We start from the raw sequence: 25,574 nt of genomic DNA on the forward strand, positions 1-25,574 counted from the left end.
AACCAGTTCGAGCGGCAGATTGACTCGTACCCGATCTGCTCGGGCAGAAATAGACGATTATAGTACAAGAACCGCGATCATCAGTTCTCCACTACAACATCTGATTGGCGATTGACACAGCATCCTCTATTAGCCACTGAGGTTCAGCCACTACGCCGGGAGCAAAAGAGCACCACCCAGTTGTTTGAGACGCCACGACCCTCGTCATGGTATCATTGGCCAGAGTAAACGGTAGTTCTCCCATAAATAAAGCCTAGGATGTCCGCATAAGAACGAACCAGAGTCAATTTATACACACTGAACTGAGCCATCTCACATCTAGTACTTGTCCTCTTTCTCTACCCGATTTGGTAGACTTGCTTGCACGCGTACACAATGGAGCACAGCAGCTCGGGTACTATAGAGTTGAAGAAATCAGATGGCACGGAAGAAAGGAGTCATCGTTCACCACCAGCTCACTATACCTTCGATGGCGTAAGAGGATGGCGTCGCTACAGGTGGCTGCGGCCAGGCTGGGGCATGTATCACGACGTCAAGCGTCGTTTGCCTTATTACTGGACCGATATCACAGATGCCTGGTCATATAGAGCTGTTGCAGCAACTATTCGCATGTACTTCGTCAAGTACGTCTATTCCTTAATTGTGACATTGGTATCATTAACCATATAACAGTCTGTTGCCCGCCCTGGCATATCTCCTGGACATGCAACGACGGACTGGTGGCTTTTATGGAGTAAATGAAGCACTGTTCGCATCTGCTTTGGCTGCCGTCGTGTTCAGCATTCTCGGTGCTCAGCCGATCACGATTGTCGGCATCACAGGCCTGATATCACTCTTTAACTACACTACCTACGATATCATCAGCTTGCATGATGTTCGCATATATCCGCAATTCATGGCCTGGATGGGGATTTGGGCTGCCATATTCCACTGGATCGCGGCTTTCTTCAACACCTGTGACTATATGCGCTATGTGACGGACTTCAGCAGCGAGTCATTTGGACTATACGTCGGCATCATCTACGTTAGTAAGTTCTGCCACAAGACTACTTTTATGATACACTGATCGCTGAGTCGCAACTAGTAAAAGGAGTCGAGGAACTAGCCAACGAGTTCTCCGTCAACAGCTACGAATCCGGCTATCTAGGGTGCATAATCGCAATCCTCTACTTTGGTACTGTCTTTGGCATTGAAAAGTTCGGCGTGGGTCTCTTCATGAACCCATCAGTCCGACGATTCGTCGGCGACTACTCCTACGTCGTATGTGCGATCTTTCTCTTTACTTCAGGAACACATTATCATCATCATCTCCATCTACTAACAACAATTGTCCCATCAGTTCGGCTCAATCTTCTGGACCGGCTTCGCACACTTTCCCGGCCGCGTCAACGCAACACACGTCTCCTATGTCCCCATCACAAAAGCATTCTACCCCTCCATTCCACGTGCCTGGATCATCGATTTCTGGACCCTCGACGTAAAATGGGTCTTCGTCGCCATGCCTTTTGGGTTCCTCCTCATGTTGCTCTTCTACTACGATCATGTACGTCCCAGTCCATCCCTATTCCGTAACCCCTAATATCCAAACCCCCATGTATGCTACAACCCCTGACCAATACAAGAACGTATCCTCCATCACCGCTCAAGCCCGCCACTACCCCCTCCTCAAACCTGGTGGCTTCCACTGGGACTTCTTCCTGCTCGGCTGCACCACACTCGTGTCCGCAATTCTCGGACTTCCCATGCCCAATGGCCTCGTGCCCCAGGCCCCGGTGCACACCGACTCGCTCACATACTACACGACTAACGTGCGCGCGCTGCGGCCCATCACCGGTGCATTATCGCGCATCCCCACCACGAAGCGGAACGAGCGGGACGGACAGAGCGACGAGAGGGATCCTGCCGCAAACAACAACACCACCGCAGACGTATACGCAGACGCAGATGCAGAAACAATCTACGAACCCATCGTGCGCGCCACACACGTCCTCGAGCAACGTATCACCCATCTCGCAATGGGCATCCTGCTGATTATCACAATGACACACCCACTCCTAGTTGTGCTGCACACAATGCCGACGGCGCTCTTCGGCGGCGTGTTCATCCACGTCGGACTATCGTCGCTGCTATCCAACGGCATCGTGCTGAAGTGGAAGTACCTGCTTACCGAACGCCGCATGGTTTCGGCGAATGACCCGTTGAAGAAAGTAGGGAATCGGAAGGTTTTACTGTGGACGGCGATCCAGTTTGGGGTAGTGGCGGCCTGTGTTGCTATCAGTCAGACGATTGCCGCGATTGGGTTTCCCGTGTTGATTATTGCGCTGATACCCTTGCGCACGGCGTGGGTGCCACGGTGGTTTTCGAGGAAGGAGTTGGCAGTGCTGGATGCGTTGACAGCAAACAGTGAGGTTGTGCTTGCTAGTCTAGGGGGTGCACCACCAGATTTTGCGAGTGGACAGGGGGAGGAGTGAGTGGTATCTGGTATAAGATTTGCTGCGATAAGATAGTTCACGGGCACCAAATGAAAATAAGAGTAATGACAGTCTATTGGTCTATACCAAATGAATGTGAATACAGAGGCCAGTTGAATATGGCTATAGAGCTCTTTCCCTGATGGAACAATGACCTTGTAAAATCCCTTTCTATCCAAAAATGAAAGCCCAAGAAAGAATAGTAGCATTAGCAGAGGCGCGCTACCATCCCCGAGTACAATTTCATGAAAGTAGCTTTTCTTCTCGAGTCAAAGAGATGAGCTGAAACCTTATGCTGGTTTGATCTCAGATGTAGATCATGGCTCTTTCGACTCCTTTAGCAATTGTGACGTTGTTCGAAGATTCCACCATAGAGACGGAGTTGTTGCCTGTATGTGAATCGCTAGTAACACTTTTAGAATCTGGATCGAAAAGTCCACTCAAATAGCGTCTTGCTCTCTCGCACAAGACATCAGCGTAGTAAACTGGCGGAGGGATGCTGACGGCTTTCGTAGCCCGTCCAAAGAGGTAGCACATCTTGTGCGACAACTCCTGTACGAAGTCTCCTAAATTGGAGCAACCAACGAGTGAAGGTAACGCACGAAAGATTTCGTCGTAGATTACAACGTAATGTGCAGGTCGTGCTGTGCCCTGAAGCGCGCTATGGGCCTGCAAATAGAAGTCACAGATCCGAGCCTCGGTGACTCCGCGATCGACGACAGTACCATTGGATGTATTACCGCTTCTGTCTGCTGTCTCCTTGCTTGTAGCATAGAATCGCACGTTGTGTCGTTTTCCGACTATCACGATAGATATTCGAGGCTTACTCACTTTGGTAGTCGGGGCGGGATAAAGATCTGCGCAAGCCTTTCGCAACAGTGGAAGCTCTTCATTGAGCACAATACTATACTGGCCCTCAGAAACACCATCGCGATACACAAGTATGTTTTCCGGGAGTTCGTCGTGGAGATCTTTCCAGAGTTCAATGCGCGATTTGAGCATCACGTCTAGCCCTGTCACCTTTTCTTGCCTGGACAGCTGAGCTCTTAGCACGCCTGGCCACTGTCCCAAGAACGGGTCCACTGAAGCCACCATGGCAGCAACACTAGGAGCGTTTTCGGATGATCCAGGAGAAGGATGTGTAACGTCGATACCGACTACCATAGTCTTCCCTTGCGAAATCAGTGGCAGGTCCGCAGGAGCCAGATCGTGATTACGTCCACCCAACTTAGCGTTCACCTTCATAGCGATGTTTGCGAAGAACTGGCCGTTGGCTCGTTGGAACTTCTTGTCTACCACGCAAACGTTGAGAACACCTGCTTGGATATCGCAGGCCCATTTGACGCGATTATACAGCGCTGTGTTGTCTCTTTCCGGCAGGATTACCAGAATGAGCATTGGAGGTTTCAGATTAGGGTCGTGCATAAAAGTCTTGATGGCGTTGTCAATTATGGTCTCGTACTGCGCGCTCTTTACATTGACTGTCAGACCTCCGGTATAGTCTGCAACTCTCATCCCAAGTTCCCGGAGTTTGGCTTGGAAGGCTGTAAGTTGCCTGTCAAACTCACCATTTCCCCAGATGTCGCGTCCGTACTCTATCTTAAGGTAAGTCCAGCTAGGAAGATTTGCTGCCTGTACGAATTTGACCGCTTGCAAGTTCCAGCTACCAAATAATGGCTTGAGCTTTCTATCGAGATACATGATGTTTGGTGCGTTCAGTACACGCCCAGAGACTGATATCAATTTCGGATCTACTTTCAGACCGAACTCTCTCTGCGAACTATGATTAGCTATGACTGAAAGGTGAGAGTATCAACATACCCAGAGAGGGTTCACTGAGTGGAGTCCTAGAACCCGAGGTCCGTCTTTCGTGATAGAGTGGGCATTCTGCCTGGGCTTTCGCACAGCAAATCTGATCATTTGCTGAGTTTGACTCGGACTAAGCTTTGATGGCGCTGCTTGTCCTGCCCTGACGTAGCATACTTCCACCGGTAAGTACGTAGGGTTCTCTTTGGACTTGACGTTGATCAACGGCAAGCTAGGATCGATCTTGACATCTGGGTAATCTTTTCCTAATGTATTAGAATGTGATGAAACGCGGGCTGGGAGGTTTTATACGTACGTCTCCGAAAGTAGTCGAATACAGTCCCATATGTCCCTGCAGTTGTGACCGCAGCACCTCCCGTAGACTTTATTGGAGCACCTGGAGATGTGAAGAAGACCTGTACCTCTTTGGCACCCGCACCGAATCTTGGAACTTTGGGCGGATATTTGAGACTCTTTCCGTCATCTTTATTCGCAAATGCCTGAACGACTCTAATCCTTGGTGTGCCATAGTGCGTCGCGTGGACGGACAGCCTTCTGATAAACAGCTGCAGACCACGTAGATCCCACCCGTTCACCTTTGTGTAATCCTTCATGAGGTCATCAAGGCGTTTTGAAAGATAAAATGCAAGATTTTTGACTTGAACATTTACCAGGATGCGAGCTGTGGCTGTGCGTACGCTAAGACAGAATCCACGGATTGCTTCAAGGCCTGCGCCCAGATTCATCCTATCTATAGCTCTCAGGTCGAAGTGTCGATTCTGTCCAATGCTCACAACTGATGAAGTTGCCTTTGGGAAATGGCCAACTAATATGTTAAGAGCTGAGATCATTTCATCCTTAGACTCAAGCATGAGACCAGCTTGTGAAGAGGTCAGATAGTCGACCAAAGATGCCAAACGGAAGCTTCCGGTTGCCGACAACTTTATGTTATACTGTGGTGCATTTGTCTGAGCGTTGTCCTCGCCGTCCGCTCGATATATGACAGTGAACTGGTTTTGCGCTAGGTCGAGCTCATGACAGCATATCAGATTTGACACGAAGTCGGTCGCGATACTGTTGATCTGAGTTTCGAAGTGATCTTGAAGTAGAAGGCTGATGATACGCTTGACTTTCTTTCCGGTCGGGACTCTATCGCCAGACTCTGGCGAAAGACTAACGGCATAGCGGTGCAGCATTACGTCCGGTTTCGTAACTAGCTCCATGAAATTTGCCCACAGAGTGACCTGTTTACCTTTGGTACCGAAACAAGGGCGCGTTGGGTTCTCGTCACTGAAAAGCTTGACCATTTTCAGCATAAGGTCTACGCTGTCCTCGACCTTCTCTACTTCCACGTTCTTTCTCGGTCCGCCATCTTGACTAGGAGATCATAGGTCAGAGACTGAGCGAGTGTGTCCATGAAATCTTACCAGTATATGTCAACGCCACCACCGCCTCTTGCTCCACCAGCTCGTCCACGGTGCGATATACCAGCCATTGTTGCTTGCAACTGCTTTCTATCTCGTTCAGACTTGAAAGAGATAGCAGATTAAGACTCGGATAGGTCGTGAAGAGAGGCACCAACGACGTCTTGTAATGAGCGTATTGTGAAGGTATATAGCTTGCTGTCCAGTGCTACAAGTTTCCAAGTTTGATTATATTGGTAGATGTTGTCGTAAGAGTTGAACAGATCGCTGCTACAGTGAGATGCTGTGTAAATGTCAGGTTGTAACTCGGTATAAAAAAGAAAGGAACAGCAACCGGTAGGAGGCAGGTCCGGCGGCAGGTCCGACCTTCTTGGGTCAGTTGTGATAACCTCTGGAAGTTGGTCTCGGGCGATACAGTACGAGGAGGTGCAGACGAAGGAGCGATTCGTGATGCGACGGGCAAGACGCAAGAGTTCCTAGGCTCATGTGTATTCATGTACTTAAAGACTGTAAGTACAGGCATATGCGATCTCTGGTATGCCTTATTTCGGAGCCCACTCCGGAATAATGATTATACCCAATCAGTCATGCGGTGAAGCAAAGACACAAGAAACTTGGGTTCGGCGAGCCATTGATCGTGACCCTTTCATCGGTAGCTTGGGCCTACTCAGCTGAGTCTGGCTATAAAGAGAGTTACTCAGGCTGTTAGAGGACCTAGTCTTAAAAAAAGTGTCTAAAGTACTCTCAGGGATAGATCCGTGCTAGGCGGTAGACAAAAAGTGTGAGGATATGAGAGGCAGAATAAACATGACCAAATTGTTTAGTGTGGAATCTGGGAACGTACTTATACATAGATAGTCCACAGAGACAGACTACAGGCCTGTAAACCATCTATCATACTGCGAAGTGATTATGTGGTTATGATGGTGGGAATCGCAGATATTCCTATGTGAGTTTGACAGACAGTTTGATGCACTTGACAAAGACAAACTGTGATCCAAGAAATCTCATTGTCAAGCTAGCTCATTGTCAAGCGAGCTCGAGCTACAGTATATCGCGATGTTTGAATCATAAATTGGTGATGTATTTACAGTCCCAAGACCCCAGACATCACAAGGAGAACCGCAAACATCGACACATTGGTGTCATACTTCAGCGATCCAGCAGCTCCTGTGTCAGTCGGTGAATTGGACCCTGTGGGAGTGCCCTGGTAAGAATTAGTAATACGCTGCGATTAATGCAATCACGACTTACTCCATCAGTATTAGGCGTTGGTGTGGGAGGAGCATTGGGTTCAGACAATGAAAATGTACTTGATGGCCCAGCGCCCTCGAAACCAGAAGGGCTAGGAGTCGCGTCGTCTTGACACTGCTTTGCTAGTCCGCTCACACCATTGCCGTAGATGTACCAAATATTATACGTGTTGGCACAGTCAAGACAGCTCTGGAGGTTGGACTGATACTCAGCATTATCGCAGTATTCGCCACCGCCGCGGCCAATCGTGAGGACACCACCTGGAAAATGTGTCAGTAACAACGCCGGAGAAGATGAAGAAATACCGTCGCACCGCAGGCTGCATGGCAATTGTACGCTGGAGTTCCTGGCTCTTGACGCTTCAATAAAGCATCTGTATCCAAGAGACTTGCTGTGTTTGGGACGGCAAACAGCACTGTCAGGATGATTGTTGTTGTTGGAATCTTCATACTGACACTGTGCCTGGCCAAGTGAGACTGGAAAGGCAACGTATTTAAATATTGAGGCATTTGTATTCGGAGGAAGCGGCTATCGTACAGCAACGCCACAATAGCTATGGGTCCAGTAACAACCGTTCCAGAAGGTAGCAAGCTCGGAATTGGTCAAATATTGAAAAGCCAACTCTCTTCAGACGCCCCCTACCGTCATTTCGACTGCTCGGTAAACTAGTTCTAGTGAAGCGAGGAGTCCACAGAGTGCCATCGCTGCTCCCTCGGAAGTTATGATCCCTGAAATCCATCTTATCACCGTGGAGGTCTATGAGTTCTAACCTGATTTGGAGGGCAAGGCTTGAAAATCTTGTCATATCACACGTCTGTCCGGCTCAAGCACCTCGACCCCTCTTTCCAAAGCATGCTGGAGACAGGGTTCAACTCGGACTCAGCGATCCTGTACCCCCAAGCTATCGCTTTGTTTGCAAGGGAATGGTCTGATGCCAAGCCCGCCGAGATGTTGCCGAGACAATGTTTGCAAAATTTGAACATATCTGATCCCTTATTCGTGCGATAGTACAAGGACGAAAAACGCCAAGCATTTGTGTAGCTAGCAGCATCAGCAACATCAAATTGTGACACATCTAATCTGATCAGATAAGATTCCCCGCACGCTGTTGCTTCCGCTAGAAATGCAGCCAGTAACGTCTGGCTCTGTCTTGTTTCGGCATACGTTGGAGACCACCCGGCGTGATGCGGCACACGTTGCTGGTACGACTGTTCATGATAGATAAGGAGTCGCTTGGACCCTTGATGGACAGCATGCGGGATCTGTCATTATCAAGGCGGACCGGCACTTGCGGAACTATTCTCAATAACCACCATGATGCAGTGTTCATCGATGTTGGCTCTATGTTTGACCATTTCACTGTCATGGATGGTGGTCGCCCAGGTCACTTCGCCGAACCAAGCCGCCGCTGCAATGCTCTGGCCGCCAGATAGGCGATGGGGAGCAGCCGTGGACAACACGGAGCCATGCGGTTCGGCGCAAAGCGTTTGGAATCGAACGGATTTCCCGCTGAGTGAGTAGAGAACATCGAAGAGAATCTGTACGGAGGGAGCCATATGTTGATACCCTACAGCAAATGGACGGATTGCAATGGCAATGCAGGACGACGCATACAACGTTACTATATCGATATCGTACCTCGCCAGTAAGTACTGCCAAATTACGTCCGTTGCTTGTGACTAAGATCATTGTAGATCCGACCGCAAACAATGACTTCGAAGAGGTTCTCAATCCTGAGCGCGACTCCGAACTCACAGAATTTGATCCCGGCCATCAATGTTTCGACGTGCCTGATGCGCCGTCTGGGACTGTCGCGGGACAGTCGGCAACGATCCAGTTGAATTATATCTCCGATTTCGATAATGATGGTAACAAGACCTTTTATGCTTGTTCCGATGTCACGTACGTTGCGGTTCAGAGCTTTAATGCTACGAGACTAAGCGGTGTATGCTTCGATACCGACTTCGATCCTGGTGATCCTTTAGTGCATCCGAGCATTACTGCTAGCCCTACCACTCTTCCCAGTGCGGAACAGAGTGATAAAAAGAGTGGACTTTCTGGGGGCGCAATCGCAGGTATTGTTGTTGGTGTCGTTGTCGGAGGTGGAGCACTCCTGATTGGAGCTTTCCTCTTGTACAGGAGGCGGGGGCAAAGGATGAGGAGGGACGAGGCTGTCAATGTCAGGATGAATGAGTTGACAAGTCCAACAAAAAGGCTAGATGAGTCGGGTTCAGAAAGGCAGGTTTAGAAAGGCAGGCTTGATAAGACAATTTGAGTCGTGAGGAATTTATCAGGTGTAGCTGATTCGAAAGAGCTAAGAAAGGTTTTCCGATCGATTGATTAGCCTGCGACTATGTCATCTCCATCTGTCGTGCGTGATGCGTGTCGCACGGTGCCATTCATAGATCTATCACGAATCCGGAAGCGTCCTTACAAAGAATGCCAAGTAGAGTTCATCAATGTAGTCATTGTCGCAAGTATCAGTGACACTGCTGGTCGACGATCAGATACGGAAAATGGGTAGAGTTCCGGTCCAGGGTGTTAGGGTGACCGGGCGAAGCTGTTTGTCCCGAGTATGGTGAGATGGTTCCAAGACTTTACTAGTCCCCAGCTTGTGGGAGCGAAACAAGATTCCTGGATGTGACTAGAGGTTAAATACACACATATGTCATGTTTGACTTACTGACATGTATTACGCTGCATGATGCTCCTGCTCTTTCGTCATAGTAGTGTATCTGATGCGGAAAGACATGAAGTGGAGAACGGTTTGATGGCTGAAAATACTCTGAGGTGCATCAGATATCGTGCAGGTATTTGCGAATGCTGTCGGTATGCACATGGGACTCGAAGTTCACGTTGGAGTGTCGTGAACAGTACAGAAGCGTGCGGAACTTAGCCATGCGTACGCCACGATCCCGTAGCTCTGATGTTGCATATAACAAGGGTTGGCGAAGACTCCATGGTAAGATTCAATGATGCGGGCGCACAATGAGATGACGTTATGTTCTTCGCGTCAATAACAATCCTAGGGTTATAACTAAACCTTGAGACATAGTGATCTACCCTGGAGCATTTATGCGTGACCATGACAGGCATGCTAAAAACTCTGCTTAGACGAACGCACACCTAGCCGTCGGGAAGAACAAAGTGAGGCACACAAGTTTAGGCTGCAACACTCTCGTGGCTTGGTTACTTTAAGTGGCAGCTGAGTTGACTTCTACAGGGCTACAGTTAGTCCTATGATCTAGATGGGAAGCGGAAAGGGACAACAGCAGTGAGATCCTCTTACATGGTGCGCTGGAGGCGAAAATGCCAGGGACAAGCCAGAGTGTCAGCTTGCACGCTGTGTTAAATGTAGAACACCAATGGTGCTGTGTGTTGTTGGAGTGAACGCTCCAAGGGGGAGGCGTAGCGGCTGATGGAATGAGGTTGTCATATCGGGTGGTGGCTTACTATCTGGATTGAATGATAATGAATTACTGCCTAAGGCCTCAACTACAGCATCTCCCGAGTCCCTACCGCTCTTCAGCCTCATTTCCGCCAACACATCACCCTCTGTCCACTATCTGTCAGTATCATGATTCTTCGAAACCATCCCCTTCTTGTCCTTCCCGAGGCTTCCCACATGGTTCTTTGTAAACACGCATCTCCTGCGTGTCGAATGGTGGATACGCTACAAGTCCTGCTGCGAGCCGAGAAGCACTCCCGTGTGGAGCCAGACAGATGTACTCTTCGCAGAAATAATTTCGTCATTCGTCTCAAGACTAGAGTCTGATCGCTAAAAAAATGCGCAATAAAATACACTGCGGTCTCAGGAATCTTACTTTCCGGTTCAGAGCTCGACACGTCATTCTATGCGCATTAGATGACCGGGGAATTTAGTAGGGTTCTCCGCAAAATGTATCAATACGGACACAGTCACGGTCAAGGGACCTAGGGTAGAATCCGGGGGAGGGGGGCATATATCCCTCAGTTACCGAGATGGCTTACATACCTGATACCAATGCCCCTAGATTCGAGCGCTTTATGCCGCCGTTGACGCCCTCAAGACGGCTGACCATTACACTTTGATTCCTTTTTGCGGCTGTAGCGATCAAGGGTAGCAAACACACTACCCTACACCGAGGTTAATGCTAAATCGGAGACTCGCAGAAGCTGGGCAAAAGGCAAGCGCTCACTGTAAATGTAGTCAATGTTCTATATCTCTAGCCTGGACAAACGTCTGACATACTCTCGAGTATGTCTCTATTGCCTACAGGGCAGATAAATGCACCTATTGACCCCAGGAAGGCTCGGACAGCATACCAAATCTCTCGTAAACCCAGCTTGTTGTTGGATGAGAGTGGCCTTCGCTAACCCTGGTTTTACCACTAGACTTGGACAGATCTACCAGATAATTGACAGATAGGTATATCAGTTTTGGTAGCAGAGCACCCACGGGCGCGGCCTAGTTGATGACGACAAAGGTAGAAGATAATAGCAACCCAAAGCAATGGTACATCGATGAACTAGAGCCAAGATACCCATCCTGGACTCTGAGACAAAGTTTGCAGGAGTTTTCGAACGCACAAGATGCAGAATCTAATAGTACGCTCTGGACCTTCCTGCAGGTGATCTTTGCTCCCGGGAGCGGCCCTTCGTTCCCGTCGGCAGACGCGGTGCTTACAAGCCCGACGATGGCTCGTCATACGAGGCTCCAAATCGTGACAAGCATTACAAGTGACATGCGTGTGTGATTGGTTTCGATAAATGTGGCTTGACACAATAGCACTTGCTTGCCGCCGACCTAAGACGGATGGAGGAATAGTCCAAATACGCCTCATGAGCGTTCTCATGATCATCAGTGGGATCTGAGGAAGCTGGACCTATCATCAAAATTGCCATATGCAGCCACCATGCGACGACGTTCGTCAACTGACATTGGATGCATCTGTGCCGCCATTATCGTGGCGTTCGTTCTCGTGGAATGGTACTGCTAGTCTGGACCAGTCATGATATGATTCCATACTTCAGTATGACAATAAGGCTTACCTTTCTTTGGTCATTACCCAAACTCGACCGTCTCCCGCCATGTATATCAAAGTGTCTGTGAGTGAACTGAGAGGGGCTATATCGTTCATGTTAGTCCATCTAGTTTACGAAGATTGAACTTGAGGAAATCTGTGAAATCATGTTATCGCTGTGCACGAGAAGCAAGTAGGATATGTTTAGAACGAGTCCGATCACAGGCATTGGACTCCTTCAGTCGCCCCAGTCCCTTCTGACATGGATAGCCACTGATCGACAAAACAGTCCGCGGAATAGGAGCTCATACCTCACAGAGTGATTACCTGTTTAGACCAGGGAGGCTCGATGCGTTGCTTCCTTGACTTGCTCCTCCTTTAGACGCCTATATCTCGTGTATGCAGCTTGATGACAAGAACCGAGTGCAGTGTTTGACCAACGGCAGCCACATTTCATCAACATAGACGACATATTGGAAGACATCAGGAAATCTGCAGTGTCCACCGACGTCAATCACGAAGAAGTGCGCGATGTCAAGATTTGTATGAGAGCAAGAAGTCTATAAGAAGCCGTCTCTTCCCACTCAGTACAGTTCTTCATCCAGCAATCAAATAGTATCTTCTAACCAGCACTTTCCAACACTATCACTCTCGAGCCCCAAAGCCTCAAAAATCAACCGCAAACATGCAGTTCTCCATCATCGCCGCCTCCCTCTTCGCCTCTATGGCCGCTGCTCTTCCAACCAACGAGCCAACCACCACTCCGACCCAGTGCTCCAACGGCGGCACTGTCTACTGCTGTACTCAGGACCCAGCCAAGATCGCTCTCCTCGATCTCAAGATCCTGACCTGCACCGTGAACAATGTCCTGGGCAACTGCAACAACCAGGTCTGCTGCGTCAATGCTGGCTCTGGCGTAAGTTTTTCCCAAGATCAATTCATCTTCTCTTCACGATCTAACATCACTCTACAGTCCCAGACTTGCTCCACTACTAGCGGTGTCAATATTGCCATCCCTGTCACCATCGGACCCCTCATCTAAGTTCGTGCACCGCTATTGTTATGGAGGGATAGGAAGCATGAACACGCAATAACAGTCAACACAAACACTCATTGTCATCTTGGCGTTCCTGTTTGGATTGGATAGGTACCTCCTGTTTTAGTTTCGTCGATACGGTAGTAGCCAATTGGTAGTCCAAATCAAATTCTGTTCGCATCTTATCAAAACATAAATTCTTCCGCCCTGCGCCACTCAAGTGCTGTAAATGTGCTTTCCCATTTTGAACCTCGGTGTTCTCGATTCTGTCGACTACACATTAGGCTATGCCTGTTTTGCTCGTCGCTCATGCGCATTGCTGCAGGGAACAAGTGAGATGAGGAGCCAGCCAGTCGGAGCAGTCCCGTTTGAGTAAAACTAATAAATTGCAGGCGGTCCCCTGCTTTCTGGGGCAAACTTCATTCACTACAAGCCATGGCCCATACTAAATCTACTCTAATGTTAGACTGCAATTCCAAAATTGAAATGCAGGATCTTTCTGCTTGCACATACACACACGTACACCTCACCTCGACTGCTTTCTTCGTGCCCCAGCAACGATGAAACTAATATCTGGCCTTGTAAGTGCGTTCCGCATTCTATATTTGCCCTCGACTCTACAGAGGTTTGTTTTCGGACAAGATACGTGTGACATTCGACACACCGTCATAGTTTCGAGTAACAACACATTATGATTTATTAGCCAGTCAAGTCGAATGCATACCCCGATCCCTCCTAATATTCATAATGCCCCTGCTGCCGCGTCTCATTCAAATCTCTAAACTCACCCCTAATACTCTCAATCCCATGCTTTCGAACCAACTCCACAATCTCAACCACACGAGGCGCAATAACCTCCTCATCGAAGCCGAAATACTTATACGCCACTGCACCAGGCAGACTGTGTCCGAAGCGATGCATCGAATACCCCGCATCCGCATACCTCTCCCAGCCCTGCGGACTATACGCCTCGATAACGACGCGCGGCAGTTTGCTGTCCCAGGCAAGTACTTTGCGGCGGTAGTCAACAGGTTGCTTGTCGAAGACGCGCTGGCACGGGAAGCTGACGACGCGGGCCTTGATGTTGTATTTGGCCGCGAGCACGCGGCGCGTGTCGACGGCGAACTTCATCTCGGCGCCAACGCCGATAAGGGTGACGTCAGCGGCCGGTTCGTCGATGAAGACATAGGCGCCCCGTTGCACGCCGTCGCGCGAAGAGTGTTGTGGGTATTGTGGGAGGACTTGGCGTGAGAGGGAGATCATAGACGGGGTGTTTTTGGCGTTGAGAGCGGTGATGAATGCACCGGCGGTCTCTTCGCTATCGGCGGGGCGAATGTATAGGAGATTGGGCATAGCGCGGTAGAGGTTTGCGAGCTCGACAGGTTGGTGAGTGGGACCGTCTTCACCGGTGCCGATGGAGTCGTGCGTTGCAATGTGGATTTGCTGGAGTCGTTGGAGGGCGCCCATGCGGATTCCGGGCGCGGCGTAGATATAAAACATGAAGAAGCTAGACGTGGCGGGGAGAATGGTGCCTTTGCTGAATGCCGCGAGCCCGTTTGAGATGGAAGCCATGGCGTGTTCGCGGATACCCCAGTGGATGTAGCGGCCGGTGTAGTCGCCGTTGATGCCACAGCCAGTCTTGAGATCGGGGTGCTGGAAGTCGACTTTGCCTTTCCAGATCATATTGACAGATGGACTTAAGTCTGCAGTCCCTACCATCATATTCTGGAGGCCACTCGCAAGCGGATTGCATACAGCGCCGGCTGATTTGCGTGATGCTGTTGGCGCAGTTGGAAAGTCTTCCTTCTTGGGGATGAGTTGAGTCCAGTCAGCAGTCATGCGACCCTCAACTCTGGCTTGGAATTCTTCGTATACGTCCGGATACTTTGTGGCGTACTCCTTGACCATTGCGTTCCAGTCTTCTTCTAGTTTGATACCACGAGGCTTCACTTCCCGGAAGAACTCATAGGTTTCGTCTGATATAATGAAGTGTGCATCGGCATCCATACCAAAGCATCTTTTGATGTTGCCAACGTCTTCGGCACCAAAATTGACACCATGAGCCAGCGCGTCGCCAGCTCGTCTACTCCCGATGCCGATGATCGTGCGGATATTGATGAAAGTAGGTTTCTCGGTGCTTGCGCGTGCCTTGATAAGAGCTTCGGCGATACCGTATACATCAAAACATCCGTCTTCGATGTCGATAACGTCGAAACCACAAGCTTCCATTTTCTTGTTTACGTCCTCTGTATTACATAAATCGACCGTACCATCGCATGTGATCTGATTGTTGTCGTAGATCAAGACCAGATTGTTCAACTTCCAATGCCCAGCAAGCTGGATCGCTTCAAGAGCCACGCCTTCCTGTAGACAAGCATCTCCAAGTATGCAGAAAGTAGTGTTGTTGACGACTGGGTAACTAGGCCTATTGTACCTAGCACCAAGGTGCTTTGTGGCCATAGCAAGTCCTACAGCATTTGCAACACCCTGGCCAAGAGGTCCTGTCGTAACCTCAATACCCTCATGCTCGATTTCGGGATGTCCAGGACAGAAAGAATCGTAATGGTCAGAATGGTAAGTTTTTAGCTGCTCCCAGGTCATGTTCTTGTAGCCTAGAAGATGCAAGAAAGTGTACTGGAACAGGCATGTATGCCCATTTGACAACAAAAAGCGATCTCTATTGAAGAACTGTGCATTTGATGGAGAAAACTTCATAGTGTACTTGAACAGAGCAAGGCCAATTGCTGCCATCCCCATGGCACTCCTGCTACAAGTCAGTGAACTTTCTCATGCTATTGTTATGTATCAAATATACCCGGGATGACCACCATTGAACTGTTCGCAAAGGTCTGCAATCAGGACCCTGAAAGTGGCAAGGACTCTTTCGATCTTGTCTCCGTCTTTGAGCTTTAGATTCCCCATCTTTTCAAAACATTTGGCTGGAGTCTTGATAGTCAAATGCTCTATCGTCTGTACAGGTGTTACTGATGGCGCCATGGCCATTAAATGCTGAGGATGTGAGGTTAATCAATTTGATTGAACTTGTAAAGCAGAGGGGGATATTAATAACAGTAGTTGTATATGACTTGAAAGAAAATGAGAAGAAGGCTCATGTACTTGTGGCGACTCATCGCGTATACATGAACAGGATCTCGTACTAGGATCTTCAGTCCGATATCCGAAGTGTGAGGCTTTCTCCATGACTATCTACCTATTATCTACCATTCGCAGTTTGCGGAGTGGTAACGGATTACCTATTTAGGTAAGTCCGAAAGGCTTCGGGAAAGTTTGCCGAAGTCCCACCATAGTCCCGGTGAGCTTCTTCCTCTCCATGAGTCACTAGAAGGTGGACAAGAGATAAGTTGCAACTGCCACTCCAAAGCAACGGAGAATCGTATGCATTGAGAGTGCGATTCTTGCTCTGCATTGGAACAGAAAACCAATTAATTGGAAGTATGTAAGTGGGAATGTTATGTGTGTGCCAGACTTACAACAGAAGTAGCCAAATGACGTAATGTCAAACACCGACAGTGGTCCCAATCATGTCGCGCTCGCGCATCTACGCATGCGAGACGAATAAAGTGGAACAAAGCCTAATTAACCGATTATCAAATAGAACAATCCCAGCGGCAAAGTTGATGCCTGAGGCTTGGAAGGCACTGTCTGTTATCCAGTGATCTATTCCGCGTATAAGGGTTTCGTTCGAACTACTGGTCCACGGGTATTGACACGATGCAGCCATAGAGTTCATAAAACGACTAAACGGTCCATAAGCAGCGCGAATATTTGCCTCCGCATCTCGATCTCGTTCCTTTTATTTGAAATTCCTATGAGTCCCGTAATTTGTGACATGACTTCATAGTCGGGAGTATTGCTCGGAATCGTCGACGCCAGCAACAGACTCGTTGTTTACGAGTCACAGACATTAACACGAACGTCAGCGGACCTGGTGATAAATCTGCGTTTCAGCTGATCCAAAGGGCATATCTATGCTGATCGGGTACTGTTGTAGATGACTGGAATTATCTTACTGCCTTTGTATTCAGGTCGGCTGTTTACCTTTCAATCACCGGATATTCTGGATCGCCTGAGGTTTTCTCAAAAAGACGGTTTGATCCTTTGCCATACGTTTTTGCAGGTTGAGAGAAAGGATATGAAGTCGGGCTGCATTGGTTCAGAGAACGTGACATGTGTGCGATTTGAAATGTGCTGGACGAGATTGTCGTCGGTCAATAGTCAAGTGGAAGAAATCGTGCACGAGAATATTGTGCTTGGAAGTATTAATAAGAGCTTACAAAAGCCGAAGTTCGGCCTAGACCAGAACACGATAAGCGAAATTTTATGCAAGGAGGCCGTTGTTTCCTTGCATGCAGGGATTGGCTTTTGCATCCATCAATTTGTACTCCAATCATCACTGTATGGGCCTGAACAAGGTCCACTTCTAGCTATGTAGCTTGCATTTGGATGTGTTGGCCATCCATGCCGCAAACTAAAAAAAATATGCTACTCTCAACATATATGAGACTGACAGGAATAGTTCTTATGGCCTGAAATCTGGCTCCTCTGAAGAGTCAAAGAGAAACTGAGATGACTATTCTCATCGGCCGACCGCTCACTCGAGCAATCACTGCCACAGCAGCTGCCGGTTTTCTGTTGTGAGAGCGACGCTGTTGAAGCGATAACTAGTTAATGGCTAAGCCAATGTCTAGGTTCGGGTACGACCAGGGTGTTTTGAGTGGCCTCTTAACCGGCGATGCTTTCACGAGGACGTTTCCAGAGATTGATACTCGCGCGGGTGCGGGCGGAAGTGCCACGCTCCAAGGCACGGTTGTAGCCGTTTACAACATTGTAGGCCATGGACCATTAGATTTGGTATTATATTTCAAGCTGAACCTATGAGTAGGGTTGTTTTGTCGGAGCCCTTGTATGTATGGTCGTGGGAGAACGACTCGGACGAAGGAAATGCATTATGATGGGATGTGTTATTATGACGGCAGGCGCCGTGGTCGAAGTCACATCCCGGAAGCTTGCACAGTTGATGACAGGCCTTGTTGTCGCGGGCTTCGGCAATGGATTCAATACCAGTACCATCCGTAAGTGACGCAAAAATAATGGACTATCACGCTGACTGAAGTAGCTGTCTGGCTCTCGGAGCTTGCCAATTTCAACAAAAGAGGCCAAGGTATTGCCGTCACCAGTGTTATCAACATTTTTGGTGTTATGGTGGCTTATTGGGTCGATTACGGTATGAGCTTCGTGCCGAGCGATGCGCAATTCCGATTTCCACTTTCGTTGCAAATTCTGTTTGCTCTGATAACGCTCGCTGGTATCTCAGTGCTTCCAGAATCCCCAAGATGGGTAAGTTTTGTGACTGTACAGACCTTGGGAAGCTGACCATGTGTAGCTCATAGCGCATGGTCGCAGTGCAGAGGCTCGGCATATTTTGTGGGCTGTAGAGAAGAACGCCCGCTCAATGACCGAACAAGATGAATCCATCACTGCCAAAGTCGAGGAGATCCATCTTACCGTCGAAGAGGAGCGAAAGGCGTCCAAGAGCGGTAGTTACATCTCCATGCTCCATAATGGGCCACAAAGATTTCTCTATCGTACAATGCTCGGAGTCGGAGGTCATTTCATTCAGCAATTTGCTGGTATCAACTTGATCAGTTGGTAAGTCACCAAGCCGCAACATATATCAAGGCCGGTTTCTCAACGGCGCAGGTATATTCCTGTCATCTTCCAGCAGTCGGTGGGGCTTTCGCGAAACACTTCATTGCTGCTATCTGGTTTCAACGGTCTGGCGTACTGCCTGTGTGCGATCATCCCGATCCCGATTATAGATCGTGTTGGCCGGAGGAAGCTTATGCTCTTCGCTTTGGTTGGTCAAGGAGCTTGCATGGCAGTACTGTCGGGGACAGTCGCAGATGGTGGGAAAGCAGCTGGTATTGTCTCGATCGTCATGCTGTTCTTGTTCAACTTTTTCTTCGCGATAGGCTGCTCCAGCATTCCATGGCTATGTAAGTCTCCCATCCACGTACTGCCACCCCGAAACTAAAGTACTGTAGGGCCTGCGGAATACTCTCCTCTCGCAATTCGCACGCGGGTGGCCTCACTCTGTACAGCAGCCAGCTGGTTATTCACTTTCCTGATCGTTGAAGTCATGCCGATCAGCATTAAGAACATTGGTTGGCGGACTTATCTGTATTTCTGCATCTTCAACTTTATCTCCATTCCATTCGTCTATTTCTTCTACCCGGAGACGCAGAATCTGTCGCTTGAACAGATTGACCGACTCTTCACCGGCGACAAGATCGCGATGCGGTGGACACCTGAGATGGATGTTGATGGGCTTGGGAGTTCAGATGATAATCCTGATAGACTGAATGTAGGGTCCATGTTAGATAAAGCCTGTGCGCCTTGAAGACGATTTTAAACCGAAAGGTTCATGTTGTTTATCGACATTTGTTCCTGTTGATGATGCCAATTAGTTACCCCTTTTCTATCCTGGTGCAAATTAGCCTGCAACTAATTACGCAGCACTATGGGGAGCCCAAGTCAGGGGAAACTCGCCTGGCGTGCGCCCCACGTAGCTGCCCACAGCCCATCTGACGCGCCAATCCAACGATCCAACGCGCCCACCTGCGCAAACTAATTAATTAATCATTAGTCGGACACGTCTTCCACATCCCGGACTTGACCCTAACATCGTCGTTCATAACTACACTGTCGCATACGTTCACGCATCATACTATACCGTCCTCCTCGCGCAGGTTGGCACTTTTGCTATGCCATTATCTTCCTTTTCAATATTTAGTCGTCGGCGGCCTCTCGTTCGAATCATCCTTCTTGTCGTCGTCCTCTATGCAGCCTTCACAGCTCGCCGCCAGTACCTTTTCGAAAAGTATCTCGACACCCTGTACATTACCTTCGACGACTTTCCACCCGAATATGTTACGGCTCTGAACGAGTCGGTTGCGACAAAGAATGACAAGCCCGTGGCTTACGATAATAAGCTCTTTGGAGAACCCAAGATTCCAAAGATTATTCATTTTATCTGGTATAAGAATCTATACGAGAGTCATAAGGAGGTCACCGAGATCCCATCGATTGGCTCTCACGCCCCAGAGCTTTGCAAGAAACACAATCCTGACTTCGAGATAAGGATATGGGGCAAAGAGGAGGGAAGAAAATTCATTGAGAAGAACTACAACTGGTTCATACCCACCTATGATGGCTATGCGCATCCCATCCAGCGCGTTGATGCGCTGAAGTATTTTGTGCTCCTCCATTTTGGAGGAGTGTACATGGACCTCGACATCGCCTGTCGAAGGCCACTGGATCCGTTACTCCAGTTCCCGGCCTGGTTCCCTGAAGCTTCACCTCTTGGCGTGAACAATGATCTCATGGCCAGCGCGCCTGGCCACCCAGTCATGGAGCGTATGGCTTACGGGCTCAAAACGCACAACTGGAATTACATATTTCCTTATCTTACCATCTTCTGGACTACTGGTCCTCAATTTACAAGCGACATTTTACGCGAGTGGTTCCAAGCATACCGCGGGAAGCACCATGTGATGGGCTCGGACAAGAAGAATGCTGGTAAGCTATCTGTTATTCACGAATATGGGTGCCACTAATGCTAACGTCTTAGATCCTGGTCATTTCTTCATCCTCCCACAGATCTTCTATTCAGAAGAATACACGTTTTTCGGACACTCACCGGGTGGCACCTGGCACGGTGGCGACGTCGCCGTTGTGTTGTGGTTCGTCGCCCATCCCTACGTTTTCTTCGCCATTCTTGGTTCAGTACTTACAACCTGTTTCTGCGTCATGAGGAAGAGACGCGGTATGCACTCTATCCGTTCGAAAGAGGACGATATGTTGGATCGTGTCTGATGTGCATGGGCGCGAAGCAGCAAAGCATTGGCTACAGCATTTTTGGCGGCGTCTTGGGTACAGATTTTTGGTCTTCTTGATTATGACCAGCCTTGAGCAGGCTCTGAGGCTTCATTTCTATCTGAAGTGGCTTTGGTTGATATATCCACAACAAGAAAGAAGCTTTTGGTGCAATATAGGATTCTTCTCCTTGGTGGACTTTCTACTAGCTTTCTTCCATTTGTTAAAAGACCACTGTTCGAACCACAGACCCTTTATGTCCCTCCTCCTTCTCCCTCCTCAGCCGGTCGCCTGTACAACCAATGGGTCCACTTGACTCCTCTTCTCTCCTCTACGAATAATTCGCCATCCACCTCATCCCTGACATTCCTTGGCGGCCCCAGATCCCTCATCAACGCCGCTGCAGCCGCCTTCAAATCACTCTCCTCGCCCTCCGTCAGCTCTCTGCGAATATCCCCCTCCACACGGTACTTGGCCCTCTTGAACCCACACTTCTCCATCACCCGCACACTCCCAACATTCTGCTCCACCACATCCGCCCGCAACGCCGTCCGCTCCGGCTGCCGCACAAACAGCTCGCTCATCACGGCTTGCAGAGCCTCCGTCATCAGCCCCTTACCCCGCAGCGCGGGCGCAAGGCGATATGTGAGCTCGCTCGACTCACCGCTGTGCAGACCAACAAGCCCAACAATCTCCGACGGGCAAGAGAGCAGGCGGATGGTGAAGACGAAGCTGCGCGGCGACGTGGTCATGCGCGTTATTGTCGATGCGGTCGTCGACAGCGTGCTGAACACTGGTGCGGCCGGCTTGTCATCGCTGTAGAGCGCGTGGATCTGCGGCGCGTCGTCCGCAGTGAGGAAGCTGAGATGTAGGCGGGCCGTGTCGATGGCGGCGCGGGAGGGGCTTGTGGTGAGGGTGTCTGCCATGGAGAGAAATAGGGCTTGGAGACCAGCTTCGCGCAGAAGGGAGTAGAGAGTGTTTGGCCAATGGTGCTGATATGCAGGTTTTGACTGCAGCTTTTGTTTGCTATCGGCGTGCGCTCATGGCAGGTGTGGTGTCTCTCGTATTGTATACTGCGAATTAGACTCTGAGCTTTCCACATCTCGGACCACTCCACTTGGACCACCGAGCTTGGAGGGGCTACATGACGTCAAGCCACCGCGTGATCAGAATGAGACTTCTTACAGAGTGGGACAGGACAATGCCTTGATAATCTAACAGCAGTACATAGCTGCAATACATAGCAGCGTTAAGTGTGAGTTGCGTCTATATCGCAGTATGCATCATTGTGGTGTGCATACCTACAGAGCTGCCTGTATGACACCGGTACGCTCCATGTCCAGCATGCATTTCCGCCAGAAGATTTCCACTAACTTGGGAGCAATCGACTCAAGGGTCGGTCCATCGACGCCTTTCGACCCTGAGCTATCCGATCTTAAAGATCCAATCCAATCCGCTACGCAGATTGCCTACTGTAGACATCTTTGGCGTAAGAGGTAACTCACGTGCAGACGCGTTTTTAGCGCGACTCTCTGTTCATCCACGCAACGTCTTGTGTTGACGATATCTGGATCGCAACAGTAACCCCTCAACGCCACGAACATACAATCGTCTCATATATCTACGCAGGGTATGAATAGTTGCGTAGAGAGAGAGAGGAGGGTTGACAGGGAGCTGAGTTTCGCCGCGGCTTTGGATGGACGATTTGCTGTGGATTGATAATGCTGCTCTCAGCTTCTAAATTTGCCTGTCTGCACACGATTGCACTTCTTGATGGAAACAGCAATGTTTCTTGCTTTGCAATCTCTTACTCTTTTCGTAGTCTTTTCCCATTCGTTTGTCGAGTGTCTGCTTTACTTTCATTGAGCTCTCCTATCCGTTCATCGAGTCTCTTCTATCCGTGCGTTGAGTCTCCCACTCGCTCATTGGGCTCTTGTATTCATTCATTGAGTCTCTGAGCGGTCCGATCAACGAGTCCCAATACCATATCTAAAAGAAAAGGCAGTCTACAAGCCAAAAATTCCAAAATCAAGAGAATGGCAAAAATGACAAAAAAGTCAAAAGGCTCACTTCCACAGGCTCGAACCATGGATCTGCGCCTCTGCTCCCCTGCAGATACTTAGCTCCTTCATCTGGTGCTTTGCGTCAGCGGTAGGTCGTGTAATTTTACCACTAGACTATGCTCCCGCTGGGGTTATGAGAACCGTACCTGTTAAACCCATTATATACCCTTCGTACAGCGAAAACGTGTAAATCAATCATGTGGCAGCGCTACGCTAGTCGCACAGCTGCCTACCGCTGTCCTGGGTTTCTCATGGGCTGTACAATTCCTAATTGGAAGAAAAAGCACGGCATCCTACAATACTATATACTGGAACGCGACAGCCTCTCGCTCGGGCGCTTCAAGGATGCAAGAGGCAGCTATTTAATGCCTCATCTTTGGTACATTAAACAAAGGCTGGGGAGATCTGCTGCGCTTATCGGGTCTGGTCTTCATATTTCTCTTGCCAGCCACCGACAAGCAGTAGATGCGTGAGTCTCGGAAAATCTCGAAGTGCTTCGCATGTGGACTGATAATTCTACTGCATAAAGTGCCTTCACTGTGCGAGCATGAATTAATATCGATGGCATCTACTAGCTACGTATCTTACTTCACGTTGCTGTAGCCTGTGACAGGCACAGACGGTCAAAAGCCGTACAAACACCGGCGCCGAACCCGAAACCGATTATACCTTACACACTGCATGATCATCGGATTACAGACAACTCACAACGTCTTAAGCGAGTTACATTTGTTTTTCATTTCAGCAATCAACCTGCGCGTCGGTCCGATCCCGATCTAGCCTCACAGGCTTACTGCTTCAAAACACCTCTTTGTCATCCCTAAGAGGCAACAAGGAGCCATGATTGATAATCGCGGATCCTCGGTTGCTCAAATTCCGTTCAATTTCAGGGCGAGAATAGCGATGTCAGCGACACTGGATGATACCGGACTATGCTTTCGTTGCGTTTTCTCGGCCAATGGTCTACAAGATCGTCGTAACTGGTTACGATGTATTACCGGAACATCAACTGTTCAGCATCAATATATCAGATACCAGGCGGCGGAGCCTCAGTATATAAAGGCTCACCAGGTCAGCCATGAAATCCCATCCTCAGCTCAATCAACTGCGATCAGCTACCTACCAGACACCAACGCAACCTCGAATCAATCACTACTTTGTATTTCTTAGGGAAATCATACAGATCGATCTTGACACGATACAACAGGCGTCATGAAAACCTCCACGCTCCAATATACGATGCCAGCTGGCCTACACGCCATTCCCCTGACACAGCTCGACCTCCGACCAGACTCTGAGATTGATGAGCATCTCTTGAACCCTCCCCAGGTTTCATCTGAGAAGAATGTCTGGTTCTACTGGCACGCAGGTTACGGCAATCTGTATCCCTACGCGAAGCGTAACATTCGCACTTGGCACCGACGTCTCGCACCTCTAGGATGGACTGTGCGAGTTGTCGACGTCTGCGAATCGCCACGCGGTGCAGGCCATATCTCGAACTTCCTCGATACCTCCGACCGAAGTCTCTTCCCCCACGCCTTCTACAAGGACACCATTGATGGGGAGTTCAGAGGCCAGCTTACATCTGACTTGACGCGATTCCCTCTGCTTCTCGTACATGGTGGTATCTATGCGGATGTATCATACCTGCAGATCGGCGACGTAGACGCGCTTTGGAACACTACGGTCATGAACCCAAATTACCCATTGACTTCTTGTGTTACAACTTCGGTGGGCCCGACGAAGTGCGTATGTTGTTCAATTATTTCATGGCTAGCCGTCCAGGTAATCTGTTCTTAGAACGTTGTAATCAACTACTCTTGGAACTGTGGGCCTCGGACGGTGGGCGTACAAACTCCCATGGTCTGCTCAGGCATCCTTTGATGAGAGAAGCACCTGAGCTTCGCCTACCAAAAGGTCCTGGGCTGGAAATTATGGACGGGATGGGCAAGTTCGAGGAATTGCGAGAAAAACTGAGTGACTATGGGATTCAAATGCTTGTCATGTCACTGGTCATCGGGCTCGTCGACCCAGAAACCAATTGGGATGGGCCTGGATATGCACACAAACAAATGTTCGCCATGGATTTCAGCGAGGACACAGCACTGATCGAGATCATGACTGGATTCGACGGGCCCAAGGCTTTCCGTCTTATGTCACTGCCGCTACCGAAAGAGGGGGAGTCGGAGAGTCCTGACCAAGTCGAGGCGAGGACATTGGTTGAGAATGTCCTGAGACGCAGTTTCGCGGTGAAGATGGCTCATGGACCATTCCAGAATATCATTGGCAAAACACTGGGCATATTATGGAAGGAGAATACTGGCAGTGATGATGTGCTGGGGACGTATGCCCATTGGTTGCGACATGGTATGTTGTACTGGACGCAGGATACCCTGCCGACAGCACCTGATTACGGGCTGAGGAAGCCTTTCAAGACGGGACCTTTGTTGGGGGTGACTGGAGAGGAACTGAATTCTGCGCCGCACAGCGTCATGGACTCTCCCCATACGAGGGTTGATGCTGAGTCAGTCCTCGTTTAGATCGGTCGACCGTGAGTGAGGGATGCTGTGCCGTTCACTTCACGTGTCCCCACATGTTAGATGCAACTCTGCTTGCTGTAT

General features: G+C 49.3%; 9 protein-coding genes across 9 annotated transcripts; 5 read left to right on the forward strand and 4 right to left on the reverse strand.

Moving 5' to 3' along the window:
- The first annotated feature begins 200 nt into the window (after window positions 1–200).
- EJ05DRAFT_201641 (uncharacterized protein) lies at window positions 201–2,630 on the forward strand. The gene is made up of 6 exons (XM_033739751.1): window positions 201–231; window positions 323–623; window positions 673–1,028; window positions 1,085–1,260; window positions 1,340–1,543; window positions 1,623–2,630. Exons 2-6 carry the CDS (start codon window positions 376–378, stop codon window positions 2,469–2,471), a joined length of 1,833 nt encoding a protein of 610 aa, XP_033604674.1. The 5' UTR covers window positions 201–231; window positions 323–375; the 3' UTR covers window positions 2,472–2,630.
- Window positions 2,526–5,954, reverse strand: EJ05DRAFT_201194 (Piwi-domain-containing protein). Its single transcript, XM_033739749.1, has 3 exons — window positions 4,594–5,954; window positions 4,293–4,537; window positions 2,526–4,244 (listed from the first exon to the last, which is right to left on the reverse strand). Exons 1-3 carry the CDS (start codon window positions 5,591–5,593, stop codon window positions 2,778–2,780), a joined length of 2,712 nt encoding a protein of 903 aa, XP_033604675.1. The 5' UTR covers window positions 5,594–5,954; the 3' UTR covers window positions 2,526–2,777.
- A 591-nt stretch (window positions 5,955–6,545) lies between these two features.
- Window positions 6,546–7,446, reverse strand: EJ05DRAFT_473140 (uncharacterized protein). The gene is made up of 3 exons (XM_033743332.1): window positions 7,269–7,446; window positions 6,956–7,215; window positions 6,546–6,908 (listed from the first exon to the last, which is right to left on the reverse strand). Exons 1-3 carry the CDS (start codon window positions 7,402–7,404, stop codon window positions 6,789–6,791), a joined length of 516 nt encoding a protein of 171 aa, XP_033604676.1. The 5' UTR covers window positions 7,405–7,446; the 3' UTR covers window positions 6,546–6,788.
- Window positions 7,447–8,088: 642 nt separating this feature from the next.
- On the forward strand, window positions 8,089–9,682 carry EJ05DRAFT_535477 (uncharacterized protein). Its single transcript, XM_033749253.1, has 3 exons — window positions 8,089–8,468; window positions 8,529–8,600; window positions 8,650–9,682. Exons 1-3 carry the CDS (start codon window positions 8,270–8,272, stop codon window positions 9,201–9,203), a joined length of 825 nt encoding a protein of 274 aa, XP_033604677.1. The 5' UTR covers window positions 8,089–8,269; the 3' UTR covers window positions 9,204–9,682.
- A 2,686-nt stretch (window positions 9,683–12,368) lies between these two features.
- On the forward strand, window positions 12,369–13,157 carry EJ05DRAFT_473144 (uncharacterized protein). The gene is made up of 2 exons (XM_033743333.1): window positions 12,369–12,874; window positions 12,932–13,157. The coding sequence occupies exons 1-2, from the start codon at window positions 12,644–12,646 to the stop codon at window positions 12,998–13,000; spliced, it is 300 nt and encodes a 99-aa protein (XP_033604678.1). The 5' UTR covers window positions 12,369–12,643; the 3' UTR covers window positions 13,001–13,157.
- Window positions 13,158–13,546: 389 nt separating this feature from the next.
- EJ05DRAFT_473146 (uncharacterized protein) lies at window positions 13,547–16,340 on the reverse strand. The gene is made up of 3 exons (XM_033743334.1): window positions 16,249–16,340; window positions 15,810–16,197; window positions 13,547–15,758 (listed from the first exon to the last, which is right to left on the reverse strand). The coding sequence occupies exons 2-3, from the start codon at window positions 15,995–15,997 to the stop codon at window positions 13,730–13,732; spliced, it is 2,217 nt and encodes a 738-aa protein (XP_033604679.1). The 5' UTR covers window positions 15,998–16,197; window positions 16,249–16,340; the 3' UTR covers window positions 13,547–13,729.
- Window positions 16,341–17,439: 1,099 nt separating this feature from the next.
- Window positions 17,440–19,486, forward strand: EJ05DRAFT_460968 (general substrate transporter). The gene is made up of 7 exons (XM_033742625.1): window positions 17,440–17,649; window positions 17,704–17,842; window positions 17,898–18,087; window positions 18,132–18,352; window positions 18,399–18,664; window positions 18,716–19,011; window positions 19,060–19,486. The coding sequence occupies exons 1-7, from the start codon at window positions 17,582–17,584 to the stop codon at window positions 19,413–19,415; spliced, it is 1,536 nt and encodes a 511-aa protein (XP_033604680.1). The 5' UTR covers window positions 17,440–17,581; the 3' UTR covers window positions 19,416–19,486.
- A 1,471-nt stretch (window positions 19,487–20,957) lies between these two features.
- On the reverse strand, window positions 20,958–21,967 carry EJ05DRAFT_473148 (acyl-CoA N-acyltransferase). The gene has a single exon (XM_033743335.1). The coding sequence runs from the start codon at window positions 21,814–21,816 to the stop codon at window positions 21,145–21,147; it is 672 nt and encodes a 223-aa protein (XP_033604681.1). The 5' UTR covers window positions 21,817–21,967; the 3' UTR covers window positions 20,958–21,144.
- Window positions 21,968–24,165: 2,198 nt separating this feature from the next.
- EJ05DRAFT_483000 (capsule polysaccharide biosynthesis protein) lies at window positions 24,166–25,493 on the forward strand (the record flags this gene model as incomplete). Its single annotated transcript, XM_033745221.1, has 2 exons — window positions 24,166–24,698; window positions 24,731–25,493. 2 exons carry the CDS (start codon window positions 24,166–24,168, stop codon window positions 25,491–25,493), a joined length of 1,296 nt encoding a protein of 431 aa, XP_033604682.1.
- Window positions 25,494–25,574: the final 81 nt, after the last annotated feature.

This window comes from Pseudovirgaria hyperparasitica, assembly GCF_010093815.1.
Source record: "Pseudovirgaria hyperparasitica strain CBS 121739 unplaced genomic scaffold EJ05scaffold_2, whole genome shotgun sequence".
Classification (NCBI taxonomy): domain Eukaryota; kingdom Fungi; phylum Ascomycota; class Dothideomycetes; order Acrospermales; family Acrospermaceae; genus Pseudovirgaria; species Pseudovirgaria hyperparasitica.